Genomic DNA, 23,031 nt, shown 5'->3' on the forward strand with positions numbered 1-23,031 from the left:
TGAGTCTCTATTTAAATTGAGTCCTGCTGGCTTTGCTAACATCCTGCAAAGCCTCCAAGCCCTGCAGCCAGTTCTTCTACTGATACTCAACCACAGCATTACCCCAAGGGATCAGAGACTTCAGCCTCATCTGGGGGCTTCTTAGAAGTGCTATTGCATTTCTTAAAATTTAGTTTTAATTGTACTGTATAGGCCAGTGGCTCTCAATACCTGAGAACTTATTAGAGATGCAGATTCCCAGGCCATGCCCCGCCCTACTGAATCAGAAACCTGGGATTTCACCAGCCTTCCAGGTGATTTCTGATGCACACTCAAGTTAGAGAACCACTGTTATGCAGAAAAGCTCAATCACTAGCATTTATATCCTGCTTTACTTGCAGAGGGCCTTGAAGAAATTACATTAAGTTAGTGGTCCACTGCCCAGGCTCAAGTGAGCCGATGCCTGCTGAATACTAAAGCAGCTAAATTGGAAATCTGAACTGCCTGTTGATCAGCCAAACCCCAGTATACTAATTAATAAAAGCTTCTTCACCACATTGCCTCAACAGTTTTTGAGGCTCAAGTGTGGGATGAGTGTGTAGGTCTCTGTCTTAATTTTTTTTTTTTCATGTTTCCAAGACTGAAAGTTGACATTTTCTTGTTAGTTGTTTTTCTTGAAGCCCTTCTGAGTTCATTGGAAACAAATCAACGAGAGGGGGGCATTAAGAAGCTGTCCGGAGTGCAGAGCTGTGAATCAGAGCAAATAATTGAGTGCATATTCTTAAGTTTAAATGCCCTATCCCACCTAAGAGTTTTCTTTTTGCCAAATAAAGATAATGGATTTTATTGTTATTTCTATTGCTGGGTTGAATGTACAGACCATCCATCTCTGCCTTACATGGGCTGTGGTCATCAGAGAATCTGTGGAGCTGGTGAGATCCATCTCCTGGGGCCTCCTATGACCACCTTTTTCCTCTGTGGCTCCTTTTTCCTTGCCTCTCAGTTCTCATTTGTTCTTACAAGACCATCTGTCCTAGCAGCTGCTACCTCAGTGTCTCATCCATGATGGCTCTCTCTGAACTCTGAATTATTTATTTGTGCATCACCAAAAGTGATAGTTCCTTTAGACCAGATTTTGTGAACTCAGATACCTGCGGGAGCCAGGGAGATGATGTGAATAGCTGAGAAAGTGTCAGGCAAAGACAAATACGGGAGGGTGTGGACTTTAGCAAGTCAGAGTGTACATATGCTGTTGAGGGAGGCACTTTCACTTATTTCCAGCTGGTTTTTCAACTACCAAAACATGGGCCTGAGGTTTCTAGATTGTTTTCTTGTTCATTTAATACTAAGGTGGGTTTTTTTACATGAAATCTCTTGATATTAAAATGTTGACAACTCATTTTTTAAACATTGTGCAAAATGACAAAGGTGTCTGTGATCATTTAGAACCCTAGCTATAGACATCGGGCACCATGTGGCGTTAACACACTTGCACTAAAGTGAATGCTAATACTGACTTAATGTGTTCCCCTTATTGGCATTTTAAATGAAAGATATCTTTGTTCTTTTATTTCTTCATTCAGCTATTCATCCAATAATTATTTTTTTGATGAAACCTGAACTTGGACAGATCATTTCAGTTATATTAATCTTTTTAATCCTCATTTGTAAAAGAAGGGAATTGCACCTTGTGTCCTTTGAAGTCACTTTCTCTTATAAGACTTAAGGAAGGACTGGCCAGCCGTGGTGGCTCACACCTGTAATCCCAGCACTTTGGGAGGCCGAGGCGGGTGGATCACGAGGTCAAGAGATCGAGACCATCCTGGCTAACATGCTGAAACCCTGTTTCTACTAAAAATACAAAAATTAGCCAGGATGCCTATAGTTCCAGCTACTCAGGAAGCTGAGGCAGGAGAATCACTTGAACCCGGGAGGTGGCAGTCATAGTGAGCCAAGATCATGCCACTGCACTCCAGCCTAGCAACAGAGTGAGACTCCATCTCAAAAAAAAAAAAAAAAAAAAAAAAAAAAAAAAAAAGACTTAAGGAAGGACTCTCTTTGCAAAATAAAGTATACCAGGAGCAAAGGAAGTCCAGGTTAGTTGCTTTGACAGGACACTTGTATACACATGGAAATCCCTAGATAAGCTTAACCTGGACTACATCATCATGACACCAGGAGTCAGCTACTAGGATAGGAGGCTTTGTGGTTGGAGAGGTGAGAGAAGTCATTCCAGGTATTTCCTGTGGACATTAAAGGTTGAGAGATCCTGAGATAGAATGCAAGAAAATCAGTTGTTCTTGGCTTCAATCAGTTACACAACAAGGAAAGATCTGAGAAACATTTAATGTGGAATCCAGAGGTTTTGTTCCTGGGTAAAGTTAGAGAAGCTAAAATAGAGACCAGATTCTAATTCTGATTAACTAGGAGTATGATGATACAGCTAATCAGAAATTGAGGGCCTGGTTACTTTGGGTCAGGGAGAAAAAGGAACAATGAATTTGTTTAAATTTTTTTCTCTGAAGAACCTGTTAGTTGCATGTCCTGCTATGGGTGATGCAATAGGACAGAGATCATATACTACTCAGGATCGTTAGGGGCTTGTCCATGGGGCAAGCTCTGTTCTGTCTCTGTGGCACATCTCTAGGCCTCTGACATCCTGAAAAGGTCTATGTGTGTTTGTTTGTTTTTTGAAACTCCCTACTTTCATAAGGAATTAAATGTGGATTTTTAGCTGTCATTTTTCTTAGTGCTGGACTTACTTAAAAGCTTCCTGTCAAAATGATTCTTCAGGAACATGCAGCTGAAGCTAGAGGATATTTGCAGTTGTTTTCAGGGAATTTTGTCACCTGCATCAGTGAAGTGGTTTCCTGGGATGAGAGTATCAAAGATGAAAGAAGCCTCAAGCCTCCGCTTAGCTCCCAGGTTCTCTGCAACTGCACTGACCATGTTGACAAGGTCATTTAAACATTTGCATGGACAGTATGTTTTTATACTGTTGACTGGTGTTTCCTGAATGCTAAAGGAATATTGTTCATGATAGAGGAGTAGTTGCACTACATTCTATGTAGAAAGTACAGGATAGTAAAAGAAAAAGAAACTAAACATCCCCTAGAGTGCATTTCCTCTTCTGTGTCTTTTCTTAATTCAAGTGAAATTTGCATAACATAAAATTAACCATTTTAAAGTGAACAATTCAGTGCCATTTAGTACATTCACAATGATGAGCAAGCACCACTTCTACCTACTTCCAAAACATTTTCATCACCCCCAAAGGAAACCCCATGCCCAATAAGCAGTTCCTCTCCGTCCCCTCTCCCCACGGCGCTGATAACCACTCTAATGTGTCTTTTTATTACCCACATAATTTCCTTTTTATATGTAGTTGGACTCATGCTGTTTAATATACTGCATTTTATTATATGCATTTTCCTGTTTAAATTAAAGCTTTTTGTTAGGCTTCAATGTAACTGCAAATCCCCATGATCCATGAGGTGGATTTTCATGGGCGCTCAGCTCTTGCTGTTTTAGAAATCATCCAGCCTCCTTCACAGTTGTGTTTGAAATGCTGTGCTCTTCATGGGGCACATAGTTTTCAGTGCTGGAGCCTTTCTCACCACTGCATTTCATGAACTTGACAGGTTTCATAAAAAGAGACTCTAGGCCCAGCCCCGAGGAGCTCATTTTGTCCTAGTTGCAAGTGTTATCAAATGACTCCACCAAGGGAATGCAAAATGAATTACTCTAATTGCACTAGAAGCATAATGTGAAGTTTGTATTTCACCTTTTGGCCCCTGGGAGAGAAAAATGTCACTGACTTTAAATTGCTTTTCCATTTTCCACATAGCCCCAGTTTCCAGTGCTAGCAAAAAATTGCCATTGGGAACATAATGTATGCTAACATGGGCCTACATGTATTTGTATGTTTTCTCATCTGTGTGGCAAAATTTAAAAATGGATGGTATGAAGAGGTGAGTAGAATCCCTTGTATTACATGAGACTTTGTTGCCTCCAAGCTCTATGATCTGGAGCCAGTAATTCAATGATCATAATCTGGGGTTGGCAGGTGCAGGCCATGGGCTGAACACAACCCTTAGCCTGATTCTGTATGTCCAATGCACTAAGAATGGCTTTTACATTTTTGAAGCGACTTTTATAAAATAAAATAATTAAAAAAAAAAAAAAAACAGGAAAACTAAACAACAGAGAACAACGTGTGCCCCTAAAGCCTAAAATATTTATTATCTGGCTCTTAATGGAAAAGATTTATTGGCCTCTAATAATACTAATAATGGTAGCAACAGCAGCTGGAAAATAGTTTATATTCTGTGTCAGACACTGTTCAAAGTGCTTGATATGTATTATCTCATTTAACTCTCACAACAAGTCTGTGGGACAGGTATTATGACTATCCTCATTTTACAAATAAAGACGCCCAGAGAGGTTGAGTAACTTGACTTTTCCAAGGCCATACGTCCAGTAAGTGGTGTTTTGGACCCAGGCAGTGGCTGTCTCTAGTGCTCTAGATCCTGAATTCTACCACCACCCTGTGCTGCAATTCACAGTTGGCTTCTTTTTCTTTTTCTTTTTTTTCCCTTAGGCAGAGTCTCACTCTGTCCCCCAAGGCTGGAATACAGTGGTGTGTTCTCAGCTCACTGCAACCTCTACCTCCCAGGTTCAAGTTATTCTTGTGCCTTGGCCTCCCAAGTACCTGGGATTATAGGTGCATGCCACCATGCCCGGCTAATTTTTGTATTTTAAGTAGAGACCGGGTTTCACCATGTTGACCAGGCTGGTCTCAAACTCCTGGCCTCAAGTAATCTACCCACCTCGGCCTCCCAAAGTGTTGGGATTACAGGCGTGAGCCACCATGTGCAACCAGTTGGCTTATTTTGCTTATCCATATAAAAACGGGGCAGGCAGGGACGAACAGCCCCTTTCACCTGTAACACTGTGTGATCAAATGTTTTAGGCCAATGTTTTAAGATCATTATCTGTGGGAGCTATAGTCATACAGTAGTACTTCCCGAATTAGTGGCCTGAAAAAAGGATTCCTTTAAAAAGTCCACATATAAAGGGGGTTGTTTGGTCAGCTAAGCATGAGAAAGCCTTTAGACAGGTTTCTTTTTGGTAGCACTTTCAGAAGAAGTATTATTCTTACGTGGATTTCAGCAAGGAGGAAAGCTATTCAGCTGTTTCCTAAACTTTTTTTTTTTTTGGTGTGACACCGTTAAAATCTTTCAGAACCAGTGTGGTACTTAAGAAAAGTCAGTAAGTTATGTTGTAGAGGCATTATTCAGCTCAATATTTTTCTAGAAGTATCAAAACAATGATGTAATCTAAGCATTCATTTATTCATATTTACCATAAATATTCTATTTATTTTCCCTATTTTTCCACTTCCACTTGTCTTCGCTCCTCGCTTTTTTCTGCTGTGTGTGGTGCGACTACCTTAAAAGAGAGAGAACCAGGTCATGAAACTCAAGCCCACCAATTTAGATTCCTTTTAGTAGCTCTTATATTGAAAGTTCTATTTAGTTTATAGAATTACCTATAGATTTGATTTGCCTGAACTAAATTGGTTGATGCTGCCTAGTTGAGAGTTAGACAAAGGCTTCTTGATTGATTATATTGATCTCAGGCTAAGCAGGTAGGATTGTCATCAAGTTGAAATATTATTTACTTTGGCATGACTTAATTTGCCAACATTGTCAACAAGTACATGTCAGGAAGAATGTGACCGTGGGGGTTATAAATACAGGCCATTAACTAAAGAAACAACTTTATGAACACCTTTTAATTCACCAGCTGTTTACTCATCCCATACCAACAGAATTTTACAAATTTGACTGAGTTGAGACCAAAAGTATGCTGTCAAAAAACTGATGGTTGCTGACTGGCATAAGATAATGCTTTTGGTTTTCTCAACATTTTAAAATCCCTCCATTCTTTTAGAGCTCTCCATTTGGATGCCAAATAATGTTACATAAAATAAACCAAATGTCTTATTTTCTTTTTGAAAGATTTCTGGGGGTGTAGGAATGTAGTTGGTCTGCAGACTTTCAGACACTAAAGAACATCATGTGTTGTATATCTAAAATCAGAAGCACAAGTGAACATAGGCATTAATGTAAGTATACTCTATGTATATACTTTTCTCTCCTGATCTTTTGTGTCCATAACAGTATATTTATTGTAGTAGATATTTGGAAATAGATGCAATTATTTGTGATGAGATTTTATAGATCCAATAGGACATTGCTACAGGGTATCTATTAATATATAGAATCAGGCTTAGGCAATGCAAAAATTGTGTCTAAGGAATGCTAACAAAGAAAGCCATTGGTATGAAAGTTTGGGACTGCAGCTTCTGAGTGATGACCAAGAACAGCGCAGGTGTCGTCTTCTTTCTTGTGGCTATTTAGAGGCCTTTTTTGACCTAACTGGCCAGTGTTGTTAAGATAACCAGCCAGGCTGATACACTGTTTTGACTCTCTGGGACTGACTAAATTAATTTTGTCTAGGAATGTGTAAATATTATCCTTACCCATTCAATTATATCTTTCAAACACAGCCGCCCATACTCATAGATGGCAGCTTATTTCTTGCAGAGATACTCATTCACCATGCTCTGAGGGTGAAAGAATCATATGATTTAATATTGTCTAGGAATGTATAAATATTATCCTCACCCATTCAGTTCTATCTTTCAAACACAGCCACCCATATTCATAGATGGCAGCTTATTTCTTGCTCAAATACTCATTCAGCATGCTCTGAGGGTGATTTAAAAATCATATGGCACTTAATACATTTCTTCTTTCACTTTCATCAACTTTACTCTGCAGCTTCAGACTGTCAAGAAAAAGAGAACCCAGTTGCTCTCTTTTTCCCCCTTTCAATTCTTCTCTTTTAGAATTTGAAAACTTTATGAGGATTATTACTGACTTCCCAAGGGCTTTTGAAATTAATATTGGGTTGTCTTTCTAATTTTGACGGGGGGGCAAAACTCCTGTTGCTTTTTAGCCACCAGTTTCAGGAGTAGGTTGCTGTCAGTCATTATCACAAGCTCACTGATGTAGCTTTCTATCCTGGGTTTTTATCCTGGATTTAGTGACCTAGATGAATACTTTAGAAAGATAAAATGTTCATTTCAGTTGTCAAGTCCCGCCTGTACCATCAGCTTCTCACTCTCCACCTCTGCTGCTGGGATTTTATAATTCCCAGGCCTCAGACCTGGACCAAATGCTGTGGGAATGGGGACCCAGGCTTTGGGAATGCTGGCCCTTAGCTTTTGGCTCCTCCTGCTGCTCTACTGGCTCTGGCCTTGGTCTTTAGGTCTAGACTGGGCAGTTGGTGGCCCAAGTCATGTTCTGATGTACCCCAATTCTAAGAAGTAGACCTCTGTCTGGTTTCTGTAGTGGCCCATGTTCTGATCATGTACCGCAATTCTAAGAAGTAGACCTCTGTCTGGTTTCTGTACTGAATCATCTAGTAAGAGTTATCCCAAGAAGCCCAGATCTTCCAGACCAGAACTTTTTCAAGCAGGAGGAGCTGTAACTTCCAACAGTCTTCCTCTGGCCCAGCTCCCTGCTGGAAATCACCAGCTCCTGAATTTCCTGTGGCTTGAAATACCCTCTTACCCAACCTCACTATGGGTGCCTACATTGCTTTTATGTTACCTGTAAATTTCTTTCGAATACTTCGACACATGCAGTGGGGTGTGTGTGAATTTTCATGCAAAACCAGGGAATGAGAATTTAAAATTTTAAGTAATCACCCTAAAGGTGGTTAGTTAGCATTTGAAAAATTTAAATCAAAGCTTAAAAGTCAATCATTATATATAAATTATACCTCAATAAAATTAATTCAAAATAAAACAAGCCTACCCTTCCGTGGCCACCTACACATCCCCTTCAGTTAATTTTTTCTCTCATTAGCACCAGGTGCTCTGATACTCGCCTACTGGAGTGGTTGCTGCATGATAGACACCTGGAGGCTTGTTAAAATGCAGATTGCTGGGACCTGCCCCCAAGTTGCTGATTCCGTAGATTTGGGATAGGGCCTGAGAATGGGCACTTATGGTAAGCTCCTACGCGATGGTCAACCCGCTGATCAAGGGAACCACACTTGAGAACCTCTGGCATAATGCAGACTGGAACTACCTTTTCTTTGGTGGAGCTCTTCATGGTATTCAAAATACACAATTTGTCTAGAAATAAGGTACAAGCCCTGGTATCCTTGTGAGCCCAGGGCACAGGAATCTGGCAAGCCCAAATGCCTGCCTGGTATCTCTTGGAAGCTTGTTAGAAATGCGGAATCTCAATGCAGACGCCAGGCTTACTGAATCCAATGCTGTGGTTCACAAATGCCCCCAGGTGATCCAAATGCACATTAAAGTTTGAGAAACACCTGCCCAAACCAAATTTAGTTCACATCATCTAGTTCAGTGGTCCTCAACTATAGGTTCACGTTAGAATTATCTGTAGTGTTTAAAAAAGGAAATTGATAGCCCAAGCACATTCTAATTATTAGTTAGAATCTCTAGGGTGAGACCCAGGCTTCTGAAATGGCTTATAAGTTCCCCCAGGTGATTCTAATGTACCACAGGTGCTGGGAACTACCAGTCTAGTCTCTAAGTGCTATTCACATAGTTCTTTTAACAATGTACCAGCTGGAAATCTCTTCCCTTTATCCTGCCCTCAAAGTTAAATACTGACAATTTAATGCCAACTAAACCTTCTCCTAATTAAAATGAAATGATTTCATTTGCCGTGCTTTTATAGACTCATAAGAGGAAACATGTTGGTGGTGATTTATCTACAGTCCCTATTTATTTTAGAATCTGAGGCACTGGCTATATTTCGTGGCAAGCTAAAGCTCAAATGCTTTCATGAGACTAAATTTCTAGCTTAAGATGAAGGTGTAGTTCCTGCACTGAATAGCATTCATCTGGAGATTTGTGAAATGTTGCAGTTTTACATCTAAGCACCTTATAAGGAATTCTATCTTAGACAAGATTAGATCCTGTGGAAATCTGTACTTGAAAAGCTTCATAGTTGCTCCAAGTGCATGGAAATGGGTCTTATTTCTCTTGAATGCCCTTTAGGTCTTAACAGAACTCACAGTGCCAAGGAGTCAAAATCTATATTTCAAATCATATACATTCCTGACATATTATTTGAGCAGATTAAAACTAATTAATAGAGCAATTAAGCACCTTGAAAGTAGCTACTTGAAAAATGCCGACTTTTTCTTATCTCCATTCACTTAAACAAAAAATAGGCTGGGTGAAGTGGCTCATGCCTGTAATCCCAGCACTTTAGGAGGCCCAAGCAGGTACATAACTTGAGCCCAGGAGTTTGAGACCAGCATGGGCAACATGGCGAGACCCCCATGTCTACAAAAAATACAAAAATTGGCCGGGTGTGGTGGCTCACACTTGTGGTCTCAGCTTCTGGGAAGCTGAGGTGGGAGGATCATCTGGTCCCAGTGAGGTCAAGACAGCAGTGAGCTGTGATTGTGGCCACTGCACTCCAGCCTGGGCAACAGAACAAAACCCTGTCTCAAAACAAAAATAAAAGTAAAACAAGAAAACAACAAAAAAATTCCTCGATCTAGATTTATGAGTTGCCAATACCAAGAAGTTCCCATGTTTTAAATATTTCAGATGGCCCTGTCATTGATTCTTCTTCCAGCTCAGACATAGAGAAGATGAAAGCTGCTGCCTGTAGCATCTTGCATCCTCTTGCTTCCACATACAAGAAATGTGAACCTCAATCCCCTAAAAATGTGCAGGTCAGAGTTTCCATTCTAGTGAACACATTTGTTCAGCCCAGGTAGGGTGGGACATGACAAAAACCAAGAATGAGTCTGGAACCATGGGGCTCTTCCCAGGGCCATCACTATGAGATAGGATATCCCATGTGTAGTCACTCTCGGAAACAGCAGCTCCCTTAGGAAACTGTTGTGTCCTGAATGTTTGTGTCCTACCAAAATTCATAAGCTGAAATCCTACCCTCTAAGGTGTTGGCATTAGGGGATGGGGCCTTTGGGAGGTGATTAGGTCATAAGCATGGAGACCTCAGGAATGGGATTAGTGTCCTTATTTTAAAAAGGCACCAGATAGCCCCCTTGCCCTTTCCACTGCATGAGGACACAGCTAGAAGGCACCACCTGTGAACTAGAAAGCTGCCACCGAATGTGTTGGCACCTTGATCTTGGATTCCCCAGTCCCCAGAACTGTGAGAAATAAATTTCTGTTGTTTATAAGCTACCCATATATGGTATTTTGTTGTGTGTCAAACAAAGACAAAAACCAAACTCACATCTTATATGAACAGTGGAAGGAGAACTCCAAGTTGAGGGGGGCTGCTCTTTTAGACCTATGCTTCTCAAATTCTAGTGTGCGTACCAGTCACCTGGGCATCCTGCTAAAATGCAGGTTCTGCTTCCATGGTTCTGGGATGAGACCTGGGACTCTGCATTCCTAACAAGCTCCCAGATGATGTTGATGCTGTTGGTCTAGGGGCCTTTTGAGTAGTAAGGGTTTAGAACAGTGCTTCTTAAATGTGTGTGTCTGTGTGCAAAAGAATCACATGGAAGGCTGATTAAAACACAGATTCCTATTTCCCATCCTAAAGATGGATTCAACCTGGGGCCTGATAATTTGCATTTTAACAAGTTCTCAGGTGATCCTGATGCTGCTGGTCCCTGGACTACATTTTAATAACAAGCCTCTAGTTAACTTTTGAACAACTTAGTTAAGATGACTTCACCAGTAGTATCTTCTGTGAAAACAGAGCCAAACATCAAAAGATGAAGGAGGATGCTACTGAGTCCCTTTGGAGAAAATCATGTCACAAACTTGGAGAGTGCCACAGGGTCTCTGTTCATTTTTCCGTTGACAATATGCTTCTTTGACTAAAGACTAAAAATAATTCTTCAGGATCAAAAACTAGAGATAAGATTGGAACTCTAAGATTGGAAATAGTGCTGCCTGATGAATAACAGGACTAGTTATTTTAGGATGACAGACCAGCCTGTGCCTAGTGAAAGGTTAGAAATACCAATAGCAGACTGGGGCGCAGTTGCTCACGCCTGTAATTCTGGCACTTTAGGAGGCCGAGGTGGACAGATCACCTGAGGTCAGGAGTTCGAGACCACCCTGGCCAACATGGCGAAACCCCGTCTCTACTCAAAGTACAAAAATAAAAATAAAAATTAGCCGAGCATGGTGGCGGGCACCTGCAATCCCATCTACTCAGGAGGCCGAGGCAGGAGAATCACTTGAACCTGGGAGGCAGAGATTGCAGTGAGCCGAGATAGCACCACTGCACTCCAGCCTGGGTGATAGAGCAAAACTCCATCTTAGAAAAACAAAAAGGAAATACTGATGGCACAATGTTATTGGTGGCCAATTCTTAATATACGTCATGAGATTTGAGGCGATGTTTGCTTCTTAGTGTATATTTCTTTGCTTTACATTTTCCTATGAAGCATATTTAAATATTGTTTTCATAACATGGGGGAAACATGGGGGAAACAATTTAAATATTGTTTTCATAACATAAGCAATATTTTTAAAAGAAAAAAGTAAAATATATGCTCAGTGTAAGTTCATAGTATTTTTTGTTTGGGTTTGTTGTATCTGTGTCTCTCTACGTTTGTATTTTCATGGGAAAGAGATTATTTTTGCCTATGTCAGTCATAATGTTCCTGGAGTAAAGGTGATAGATGGGTAAGGGCAAGGTCTAAACATTTGCCTGGAAATTGGACAGAGTCTGGGTGGTGAAAATAAATTTAAGGAGTCCCAGGGGAGAGGTCAAAAGTTCCAGGAAAGAATTAGAGTCAGCTTCTCTTTCTCTCCTTGCCCTCCAAACAATTCAGCACAAGCCCTCAAGTCCCTTGAAGAGTCTTTCTTTCCCCCTTCTTCTTTTTTTTTTTTTTTAATTATTTTTTATTATTATACTTTAAGTTCTAGGGTACATGTGGATAACGTGCAGGTTTGTTACATATGTATACTTGTGCCATGTTGCTGTGCTGCACCCATCAACTCGTCAGCACCCATCAACTCGTCATTTACATCAGGTATAACTCCCAGTTGCAATCCCTCCCCCCCTCCCCCCTCCTCATGATAGGCCCCGGTGTGTGATGTTCCCCTTCCCGAGTCTAAGTGATCTCATTGTTCAGTTCCCACCTATGAGTGAGAACATGCGGTGTTTGGTTTTCTGTTCTTGTGATAGTTTGCTAAGAATGATGGTTTCCAGCTGCATCCATGTCCCTACAAAGGACACAAACTCATCCTTTTTTATGGCTGCATAGTATTCCATGGTGTATATGTGCCACATTTTCTTAATCCAGTCTGTCACTGATGGACATTTGGGTTGATTCCAAGTCTTTGCTATTGTGAATAGTGCCGCAATAAACATACGTGTGCATGTGTCTTTATAGCAGCATGATTTATAATCCTTTGGGTATATACCCAGTAATGGGATGGCTGGGTCATATGGTACATCTAGTTCTAGATCCTTAAGGAATCGCCATACTGTTTTCCATAATGGTTGAACTAGTTTACAATCCCACCAACAGTGTAAAAGTGTTCCTATTTCTCCACATCCTCTCCAGCACCTGTTGTTTCCTGACTTTTTAATGATTGCCATTCTAACTGGTGTGAGATGGTATCTCATTGTGGTTTTGATTTGCATTTCTCTGATGGCCAGTGATGATGAGCATTTTTTCATGTGTCTGTTGGCTGTATGAATGTCTTCTTTTGAGAAATGTCTGTTCATATCCTTTGCCCACTTTTTGATGGGGTTGTTTGTTTTTTTCTTGTAAATTTGTTTGAGTTCTTTGTAGGTTCTGGATATTAGCCCTTTGTCAGATGAGTGGATTGCAAAAATTTTCTCCCATTCTGTAGGTTGCCTGTTCACTCTGATGGTAGTTTCTTTTGCAGTGCAGAAGCTCTTTAGTTTAATGAGATCCCATTTGTCAATTTTGGCTTTTGCTGCCGTTGCTTTTGGTGTTTTAGACATGAAGTCTTTGCCCATGCCTATGTCCTGAATGGTACTACCTAGGTTTTCCTCTAGGGTTTTTATGGTATTAGGTCTAACATTTAAGTCTTTAATCCATCTTGAGTTAATTTTCGTATAAGGAGTAAGGAAAGGATCCAGTTTCAGCTTTCTACTTATGGCTAGCCAATTTTCCCAGCATCATTTATTAAATAGGGAATCCTTTCCCCATTTCTTGTTTCTCTCAGGTTTGTCAAAGATCAGATGGCTGTAGATGTGTGGTATTATTTCTGAGGACTCTGTTCTGTTCCATTGGTCTATATCTCTGTTTTGGTACCAGTACCATGCTGTTTTGGTTACTGTAGCCTTGTAGTATAGTTTGAAGTCAGGTAGTGTGATGCCTCCAGCTTTGTTCCCAGTAACAGACAAACAGAGAGCCAAATCATGAATGAACTTCCATTCACAATTGCTTCAAAGAGAATAAAATACCTAGGAATCCAACTTACAAGGGATGTAAAGGACCTCTTCAAGGAGAACTACAAACCACTGCTCAGTGAAATAAAAGAGGACACAAACAAATGGAAGAACATACCATGCTCATGGATAGGAATAATCAATATCGTGAAAATGCCATACTGCCCAAGGTTATTTATAGATTCAATGCCATCCCCATCAAGCTACCAACGAGTTTCTTCACAGAATTGGAAAAAACTGCTTTAAAGTTCATATGGAACCAAAAAAGAGCCTGCATCTCCAAGACAATCCTAAGTCAAAAGAACAAAGCTGGAGGCATCACCCCCTTCTTCTTAGAAGGGCTGAAATACGCTTTAAGTTAACTTAGGAATGGTTAGAAAAGGTTAAAAAAATGAGAGAACAGTAACAATTAACAAGCTACTAGGGAAGCAGGGAAACTATGGTGATCTGAACATCAGAGATGACCTCCTCTGGTCTGGTTCCCTAGAACCCAGACTCAGGCTTTGGCTTGGGGTGGCCAGACCAGAAGGAAAGTGCCCAATGTGGCAGGAGTCATCTCAGGAGTCATCACAGTCTCATGACTGTGGCACAAGTCATGTTGCCATCCAGCCAATGACTTGTGTTCCAAAAACTGGAAAATGCGCCTCTTGGTCACTATGTAGATGATTACCACAGGAGCTTATTTTCAGCAATTCAAAAAATTATCCAATTCGTGGTTTATTGCTTCTGTTAGTCTGGAAATGGTCAAACAAGTTGATAGTCATCTAGTTTACTCCTGGTAAACTACTTTCCAACAAAACTCCAGGGCTCTGCTGACACCTGCTGGCATTTCATCTATTTTATGTTAAACAACAACAACAAGACAAAGAAGCATTAGTATTTTTCCTACAGTCCTTTGCCCTTGTTATGTTACGTGTACTTTACCTGAACAGTAATAGAAGGGGCCTTTACCATGTCATGAGGAGAGAAGTATGGGCAAGCCATTGAGTGAAAATAAAAATCTCCAACACGAAGAATGTACCACAGAGCTCTTGTTGCCTGTCTGCCCTGCACCAGCTGCTCTGTGACCTTAGGCAAGGCCATTGACCTCACTTTTCATCATTGCAAGAAGAAAGAGGCAGCAACCTTCCCTCCCAGTGCCCTTTAGGGCTTCTGAGGATGCTGGTGGCATTTCCTACTAACTAAAGCATGGGCCCTGTCACTGGAGTGATGGCCTTAAAGGTCACTCTCACTAACCTTTCCATCACAATAAACAAGATTCCTTGCCAGTGTTGTCTGTTCGAAAGATGGATGAAAGTTGTTTAAGCCTCTTCAAAGTGCACCACCACTGTAATTTATCTCGAGAAACAACTAAATTAGAATGATCAGAAAAATCTCAGTGAACAGTCTCAGAAATTGTCCACTTTTTTTTTTTTTTTTTTTTTGTCTTAGCAAACTATGGACTTTGTTTTTTGTTTTGGAACATATAATAAGCCTGCAGGTTGAGAAAATGCATCCTAGTTAATGCCAACCCAATTATTTGTGCTTTTTCTGTCTATTCTTGGGAAACTCTGTGTGGGCCTGTGGTTTGTTAGGTCAATAACAGGATATTTGATAGTCTCCAGGGAGTTATAGTCCATATTTAGCCTGACAGAGGAAGTGAGGTCTGCCGATGAAAAATAATTGAGGCATTTCTTTAATTCTACTATTTCATTTCTTCCTCTTCCTTCAGAATCCTGACTCCACCATTATGCTTGCTGAGGCTTTCGATGCTATTTACAGCTCTGCTTTTGCTAGTCACAAAAGAAAATTTACCTCTTATAACCCCTGAGCCTTCCCTCAGAAAACTGTTAGGTATGACCAGGATCAGTAAAAACTATTAGATTCACATCCATTAGTTTGCCTACTACTTAAGAAAACAAACAAACAAAAAATCCCAGAAAAATAACAAGTGTTGTTGAGGATGTAGACAAATTAGAACCCTTGAGCAAAAGGGTTCCCTTGTTGCATTTGCAGTCCTTTGTTGGTGGGGGGGAAAAATGGTATGGCCACGATGAAAAAGAGTATGGTGTTTCTTTTAAAAATTAAAAAATAGAATTACTTTATGATCCAGAAGTTCCACATCTGGTTATTTATCCATAAATAAGAATGGAAAGCAGTAACTTGAGTTATTTGGATACCAATGTTCATAGTAGACATACGATTCACAATGGACAAGGAGTCCATCAGAGATGAATAGATGAGCGTATTCAGCCTTTAAAAGGCAAGAAATTCCGATACATGGTAGAGCATGGATGAACCTTGAGGACATTATGCTAAGTGAAGAAAGCCAGTCACGAAACGACAAATTCTGTATGGTTCCACTTATATGACACACCTAGCATAGTCAGAATCATAGAGACAGAAAGGAGAATGGTATTAATATTAATCAAGGGCTGAGAGGAGGGGGGATGGGGAGTTATTTAATGGATATGGAGTTTCAGTTTTGCAAGAGGAAAATAGTTCTGGAGATGACTGTTTATGTTGGTTGCATAACAACGTGAATGTACTTACTGCCACTGAATTTTTCATTTAAAAACGGTGAAGGGATAAATTTTATGTTATATCCATTTTTAACACAATTAAAAGAAATGTTAAACAGCAAAAAACAAAGCAAAACAAAACCATACTCTGTTGGAATGTAGTCATCACCTTTGCCCTTACAGAGATTAAATTGCTTGACTTTTTTAAACCTGGTTCTACTAGGCAGTGCTGTCCAACAGTCCCATCTGTGATGATGGAAATATTCTTTATCTGCACTGTCTGAGCCATCAACCCCATATTGGTGTTTAAGCATGTAAAATGTGATTAGTACAAATGAGACACTGAACTTTATTAAATTTAAATAGCCATATGTGACTAGTGGATACCATACTAGACAGTGCAGATAGAGTTTACATCTATATTACTGTCTATTCCAAGATATTTTCCCTTCCTCAGCACTAAGCCATAAATCTAAGCAGTCAGGCTGTAAACCTAAGAAGGTAAGGAATCAGCTTATGTGTGGGCCACAGTTCTATTTAACCCACAATATCAATTTGCTATGAAGTGTTTTGCCAAGGGTGTGATTCTTTTATGGCATTCATTGGCATCAGTTTTTGGACCCAAGGGCAGATTTGGCCTTAATTCATGGGCTAAGCTTTTCTAGTAAATGCCCTTTTAGAGACCCAAATTCCTCTACTGCCATGCACAATCTCCCTTCACTTGTCCTTGTAAATCCATGGAGTGATGGTATGAACTACAAGTGAGGTCCAAGGCCTTATACAGAAATTATGTGAACACATCGCTGTTTGCTCTGATCACCCTGGCAATCAAAGAACATTTTACTTTTTAAGGCTTTGCTGGAAAACACAGTCAGGTAAGATATGTAACAAACTCTTAGATTGAAAGGATCACACAATAAAATTGATGAAACCCTATGCATTTATCCTCTAAAATAAAAATAAATATGTCATTATGTATTGTATAATGCTGGTTGGAAATAACTAAGATTGTCAGCAACTGAAAAAGGGCTTATATTTAAACAAGCCGCAAATGGAAAGCTTCACAAGTCAATCAGTGGGCAGCATTCCTTTGTGGCAGCCCAGAGTTTAATGGCACAAGAGATGGCACATTTGTCTTCATGGAAAGAATGAAAGCTGTTTATTAAAGAATAAAATATGAGCAGGCAAAATATAGATGACTGTGCAACAGGAAAGGGACAAAAGAAGAGTTTGTGTTTTTATTACACAAAATGGATACAATCTATCCAATAAAAACCACTCTATTTAACTCCAGCAGATTTGCTCACCAAGAATATTTTTTTTCTCTTTCAGCAATGGGTAGAAGGCCTGAGATCAATCATACACAACTTCAGGGCCAACAATGTCAGTCCAATGACGTGCCTCAAGAAACAGTGAGTGTTGTTTGCATTACTCTTTCTTCTTGGCAGTTATCAAACAAATGGTCAGATGAAGAGATGAAGTTTAGGTGGTTCCTTCCTCCTCAGGCAAATTCCTACTTGCCTTTCCCTCCATGCTCCTGACCTTGGAGTTGGCCAACACACATCGGTACTCTTCATACCACCTAAAAGGGTACGCATGATAAACCCACAGCCCAAAACCTATATGAAAAGAATAGTTGATGGCCAAAGGACACTGGAACCTGAGTCACTCTGTATCCTGTCAGTTGTGGGTACTGGCTTTTGTGTCCCCAGACTGAGTTTTCTGACAGACAGCTCTGCCCATGTCTGGGGCCATCGCTGAGTGCTGGGATAATTCAATCCTCTGCTGCATAAAACTGAGAAATGAGGAGTGTGGCCAAGAGAAGCACTTGCCAACACACCCATGCTAGAGTGAAAAAGAAGCCTGAGCCCCAAGTGCTGTGCTCCCTGTTTAGCACACAATCAGGAATTCAAAGATACCTCTGAATTTTTTTCTGTAGGATTCAGTCATTTAAAGATTTGATAAAGGATCCAATGGTGATTTCCGAATTTATTGTTTCCATGAAAGAAGGAATTACTCCAGCTTACAGTATCTGAAATCCAGAGGAGTACTACAGTAGTAGATTTAAATCCTACCCAAGTTAACCTTTCAAGGTGACATGAAAATCACCCACAAAGGAATCCTAGCCAAAGTCAAATGTCAGCCAGTTTGAAAAGCAGTGATCCATGAAGGTGGGGGCCATCTGCCTTCACAGGGCCGTTGGCAGGCAGCTGTGAGGTGCCAAGAGTAACCATGTCGAGAAATTGCAGGGATAAGCCTGCATCTCTCAAAATTATGCCCGAGCATCATGAGTGTGATTCATCATACTCACTTGGCAATGGGCCAAGAGGTTAGTCCTAAAGGTACTGTCATGTCTTATCTTCTGGTCATTGTAGCAGGTGCTTACAGGTATAGTCTCTAGGCTATAAATCCGAGCTTCACCATGGCAAATTCTTAGACTTGTTCCTCACTGTCCCCATCAAAATTACCATGCAGATGAAATTGGAAAGTATTCTTTATTCAGTACTACTTACCTTAATTGTTATGGTATCCCTCCAATTTTCTTTCATCCTCTTAGTGGAGGAAAGTTATTTCGTCTTATCTATTTCTTTTGTTGTGCAGCTGCTTCTCCTTTTCCTCTGCAGTTGCCCTGGCATGTGTTTTTAAAGAGAAACCCAGTGGATATTCTGATGTTATGACTTCAGGCACTGATAGTCCTAAAAGGTCAAAAACTTTTAGAAGGCTTACTTATACCTGAGTGACACAAATATCTGTAGCTGACATGAGATCTGGCAACATCCTGCCCAGATCCCTTTATGAAGCTGGTGTTCACCCAGCCATCATCTGCCATGGGCATGGGCTCACCAAGGGCTCAGACCTGTCCGCTTCTTCAGAACATTGCCCTCTGCTGAAGGGGAACTCCCATTCCTGGAAGATTATACTCTTCCCTCCTCTGGCGGGAAGTCCACAGCCAATGATGAGCTGCAATGGGGTACAGTAGGCCATCCCTCTTACTGCCAAATCTGGCACAAATCACATGAGAGTTCACTCACAATCTCACGTGAGTTCAAGCTAAATCAAACTCCATCTGAGACCACAACTTTGCTTAACTCTTTTTTCTGCCCAATCTTCTTCGCTTACTCCCTTCATCCCTAAAACATCCCCTTATTAAAGTAGTTAGTGGTGCGTCTATGAAACTTAAGACAGAAACTTTACCACATCATCATGTTCTGCAGATTGTTAGCACATTTTGATTGGAAACAGTGAGAATGGGAGTCATTAGCAAAGAAGAGTCCTAGCTCCAAAGTACAGATAAAGGTTCTGAGTCTCCTGAAAGCCTGGGGAAAGCAAGGAATTGTTCACCATCAATTTGAGTTGATGAACTAGTCTTACCACTGGAAATTAAGGAGGCACCCATGTGATCAGTACTTGGCAGCACTAGGAGCTGGGAGTGATGAGTTCTCATGAGTCCTCAAGACAAGGCTGGCTGGTGTCACCGTGCAGTTGCATTTCCCACCACTTTAATATATTATTACAGAGCAATATTCGAGCAGACCAATCGCAAATAAGTACAAACGATGTGTTTTGCTCATTGCAAGCATGCAGTCATCTCATTTAGCTAGGGTTGCCAGATAAAATAGAGGACACTTAGTTAAATATGAATTTTAGATAAGAAACAAATTATATTTTAGTATAAGTATATCCTATGGAATATTTGGAATATACTTACAGTAAAAAAAAAAACTGTTTTTCTGAAATTCAAGTTTAACTGAGAGCTCTGTATATTTATGTGCTAAATCTGACAACCCTAAATTCATCTCATGGTACATAATTGTCTGATTTTCAGAACCAATGTTCTTGATTTGAATGAACTTTGTTTTAAAGTTCTTAACAGAATTGAAGCTGTTCACCCTAAGAAACATTAAGGCAGTGTTATTGCTATTGTTTTGCAGCTGGATGAAATTGGCATTTATGACCAACACAAATGGTAAAATTCCAGTTAGGAGGTAAGTAATCATTCCTATCTGCTGTCCATGCCCTGGATCAACCCTTGTGATCCCAAACCAAAGAGAGAACCTTTCACAAGTATTTATGTGTTAAATGCTTTAAAGATATTTCTGGAATCTTAGTTTCAATTGCTTTGACAAATGCTATATTCAGTTGGTAAAAATCATTTACGGAAGTAAAGCTGCATTTTTTTTTTTTTTGTCAAAATAGGTGGCAAAAGAGGTACTTTGACAACTTAAAATACATCAGAAAATGTAGCACTTTTTTTGTTTTGTTTTGTTTTGTTTTTTTGTTTTGTTTTGTTTTTTTGAGATGGAGTCTCGCTCTGTTGCCCAGGCTGGAGTGCAGTGGCGAGATCTCTGCTCACTGCACGCTCCGCCTCCGGGTTCACGCCATTTTCCTGCCTCAGCCTCCCGAGTAGCTGGGACTACAGGCACCTGCCATCACGCTTGGCTAATTGTTTTTGTATTTTTAGTAGAGGCAGGGTTTCACCATGTTAGCCAGGATGGTCTTGATCTCCTGACTTCATGATCCACCCGCCTCGTTACAGGTGTGAGCCACTGCGCCCGGCCAGCACTGTTTTTTAAAATCTGCAAATAAGTGGGTTTTTAGGATTTATGTTTCTTTTGCTTATTTGCCCTGAGCAACTGTTAGCTAAACTTAAAGATTATATTGTGCACCTACTGTGGAAGGGTGTGGACCATGTCTTGAGAATTGTGATGCCTCTGAACAGAGCATTTTCATTCTGGGCTTTGCTGCTCATCTGGTGCTCAGGGTAGATAGGGCTCCTCCTCTGGCTTCGTGCTGCCTACTCTCTACGTGTACTGTAACTGACACCACACACTCTGTGGAGCTGTCCTTTCCACTTTTGCCCTGATGCAGGTAACAGTGACAAAGAATAAAAAGGCTTGGGGCTGGGTGCGGTGGCTCACGCCTGTAATCCCAGCAGGATTTGGGAGGCCAAGGTGGGTGGATCACGAGGTCAGGAGATCAAGACCATCCTAGCTAACATAGTGAAACCCGTCTCTACTAAAAATACAAAAAAAAAAAAAAAAATTAGCTGGGGTTGGTGGTGGGCGCCTATACTCCCAGGTACTTGAGAAGCTGAGGCAGGAGAAGGGCGTGGACCCAGGAGGCAGAGCTTGCAGTGAGCCGAGATCCTGCCACTGCATTCCAGCCTGGGCGACAGAGCAAGACTCCATCTCAAAAAACAAACAAACAAATAAATAAATAAATAAATAAATAAATAAAAAGGCTTGGGTGGAATCAAGAATAAAGAAAACATGGACAGGATACGTGCTCCACATGTGTTCTTTGATACTTAGATAGACAGATTTCACCCTCTGAGAATTCCCCATGCATCCCTCTTTTCTGCTTCTCACGTCCTTCCAGAGGTTAGGGTTTACACATGGTCTCTGGTGCAGTTGGAAACTCTTTCGGCAGCAGTGATGGGAATTCTTTACCACTCTCTAGTACCTTTGTGGTTGGTGTTTGTTTTAAGCATTCATGGAAATTCCAGAAGTTGGGCTGGGTCCCAGGGCATCTGCTGTTCACATGAAGACAGGCGTGTATCTGGATTCATGAACCTAAGCCCATGACCAGAATCAAACATGGGTTCTCCAGATACCAACTCTATCTTCCAGGATTCTCCAGACTCAGGTTTATGTTCACTTCTCTGGACACCACTTTAACAAATAAGCAAATCGACAAATAATAACAAACAAACCCCAGAACTACTAGATGGAATCCTGTCTTAGAATTGATCTTTCTTTCAGAGATGACCAGGTCACCGAGTGCACAGCATCTGTGTAGATGCACGGAGCAGTGGCATGTGCTGGTGGCTCCTGGCCATTTCTGACTCTCCTTTCCCACCTTCCCTTCTCAGCTGTTTCATTCTGCTCTGCAGCTTCTGTTCTGCATCCCTGTGAGACTATCTCCATACTCCCTTGACATTACTCTTTTCATATTTAACAGAATTGTCCCAGAAGTCGTCGTTTTTCTCAGTCTTGTGTATTAAACAATCATGACCTAAAGTATCCATGTGACCACTTAAATATCGAGAAAATGTAAAGCATAGAAGTCATGAAGAAGACCTTGGACAATATATTTTTTTAATTTAACCCTTTATTGAGGGCTTACTGAATCACAGACCTCATGCATTTGTTGTGGTCTTTCCAAATCTATCTGTAGGATTCTCTGCTTTTATTTCATAACTTGCTAGCAAGTCAACTTTTTGTCTACTTTAGAAGTTTGAAAAAAGCCCTGTTAGCAGCCTTGAATGATGGCTATTGGCAGATACTTTACGCTTATCCTTATTTAAAATCCTTTGCTCAGTAGAGCAATAGCAGAACAATTATTTTAATGTATCCCAGTACCCTACGGCTATTGCATTTTTATTTAAAATCAGACAGCACAAAGCAGTGTGAAGAATAGAAATGTAGGCTGGATGTGTTTTTACATGCCTTACTATCCTGCTTTTTCTTCCAAGATAAGGTTCAGGAAATGGGCAAAGTAGAGACACATAGATTGTGATCAAAGCACTTCTAACCAGCAGTCTTGGTTTCATTTGTATGTATCCTACGAATCAAGTCATTGTCATACAAGCTTTGAAGTCGTTTCTGATTCCATTGATTTTTATCTAACATGTTCACATAAAAAATTATTACCACATTTTTGTAGAAATAGCTTAGATATTTTGGTGTCTTCTTTAGCTCTCTTTTACATGGACTCCGTGGTACTTGCCAGTATTAACAGGTGTTTGACACAAGGCAGCTGTGATTTGGGGGCAATTTGTTAGAGTTGATGGAAAATTGATACCATGCCAAAAAAAAAAATCAGATAACTCTATTGGTGAATGAGCTGCCAAGAGTTAGGTGGAAATTGTTGTGAATGTTTTAATGGATATGAAGAGTAAATACTATAAAAACGTTATTTCTTCACTATCATTCTGAAGGTTTTAAAATGGAAACTATTAGTGTACTGTCCATAATATTAAAAGAGATCTGGCTTCAGAGTGATTACGTAGCTTGGGAAGTGTTCCTGCTGTTTAGCATTAAACCAAAATTTAATATCCAGGAAGT

General features: G+C 40.4%; 2 protein-coding genes across 20 annotated transcripts in view; both read left to right on the plus strand.

Annotated features, from left to right (window-relative positions):
• PLCB4 (phospholipase C beta 4) overlaps positions 1 to 23,031 on the plus strand; it is a 411,761-nt gene that overhangs the window by 276,084 nt on the left and 112,646 nt on the right. For all 19 annotated transcript variants that reach the window (XM_050745049.1, XM_050807506.1, XM_050807512.1 and 16 more), the window contains 2 exons: positions 17,297 to 17,376; positions 19,897 to 19,950. In XM_050745049.1, coding sequence (XP_050601006.1) covers positions 17,297 to 17,376; positions 19,897 to 19,950 — 134 coding nt within the window. The remainder of the gene's footprint in view (positions 1 to 17,296; positions 17,377 to 19,896; positions 19,951 to 23,031) is intronic.
• LAMP5 (lysosomal associated membrane protein family member 5) overlaps positions 1 to 23,031 on the plus strand; it is a 210,034-nt gene that overhangs the window by 25,847 nt on the left and 161,156 nt on the right. The window lies entirely within an intron of this gene.

This window comes from Macaca thibetana, chromosome 10 (assembly GCF_024542745.1).
Source record: "Macaca thibetana thibetana isolate TM-01 chromosome 10, ASM2454274v1, whole genome shotgun sequence".
In the NCBI taxonomy this organism is placed as follows: Eukaryota; Metazoa; Chordata; class Mammalia; order Primates; family Cercopithecidae; genus Macaca; species Macaca thibetana.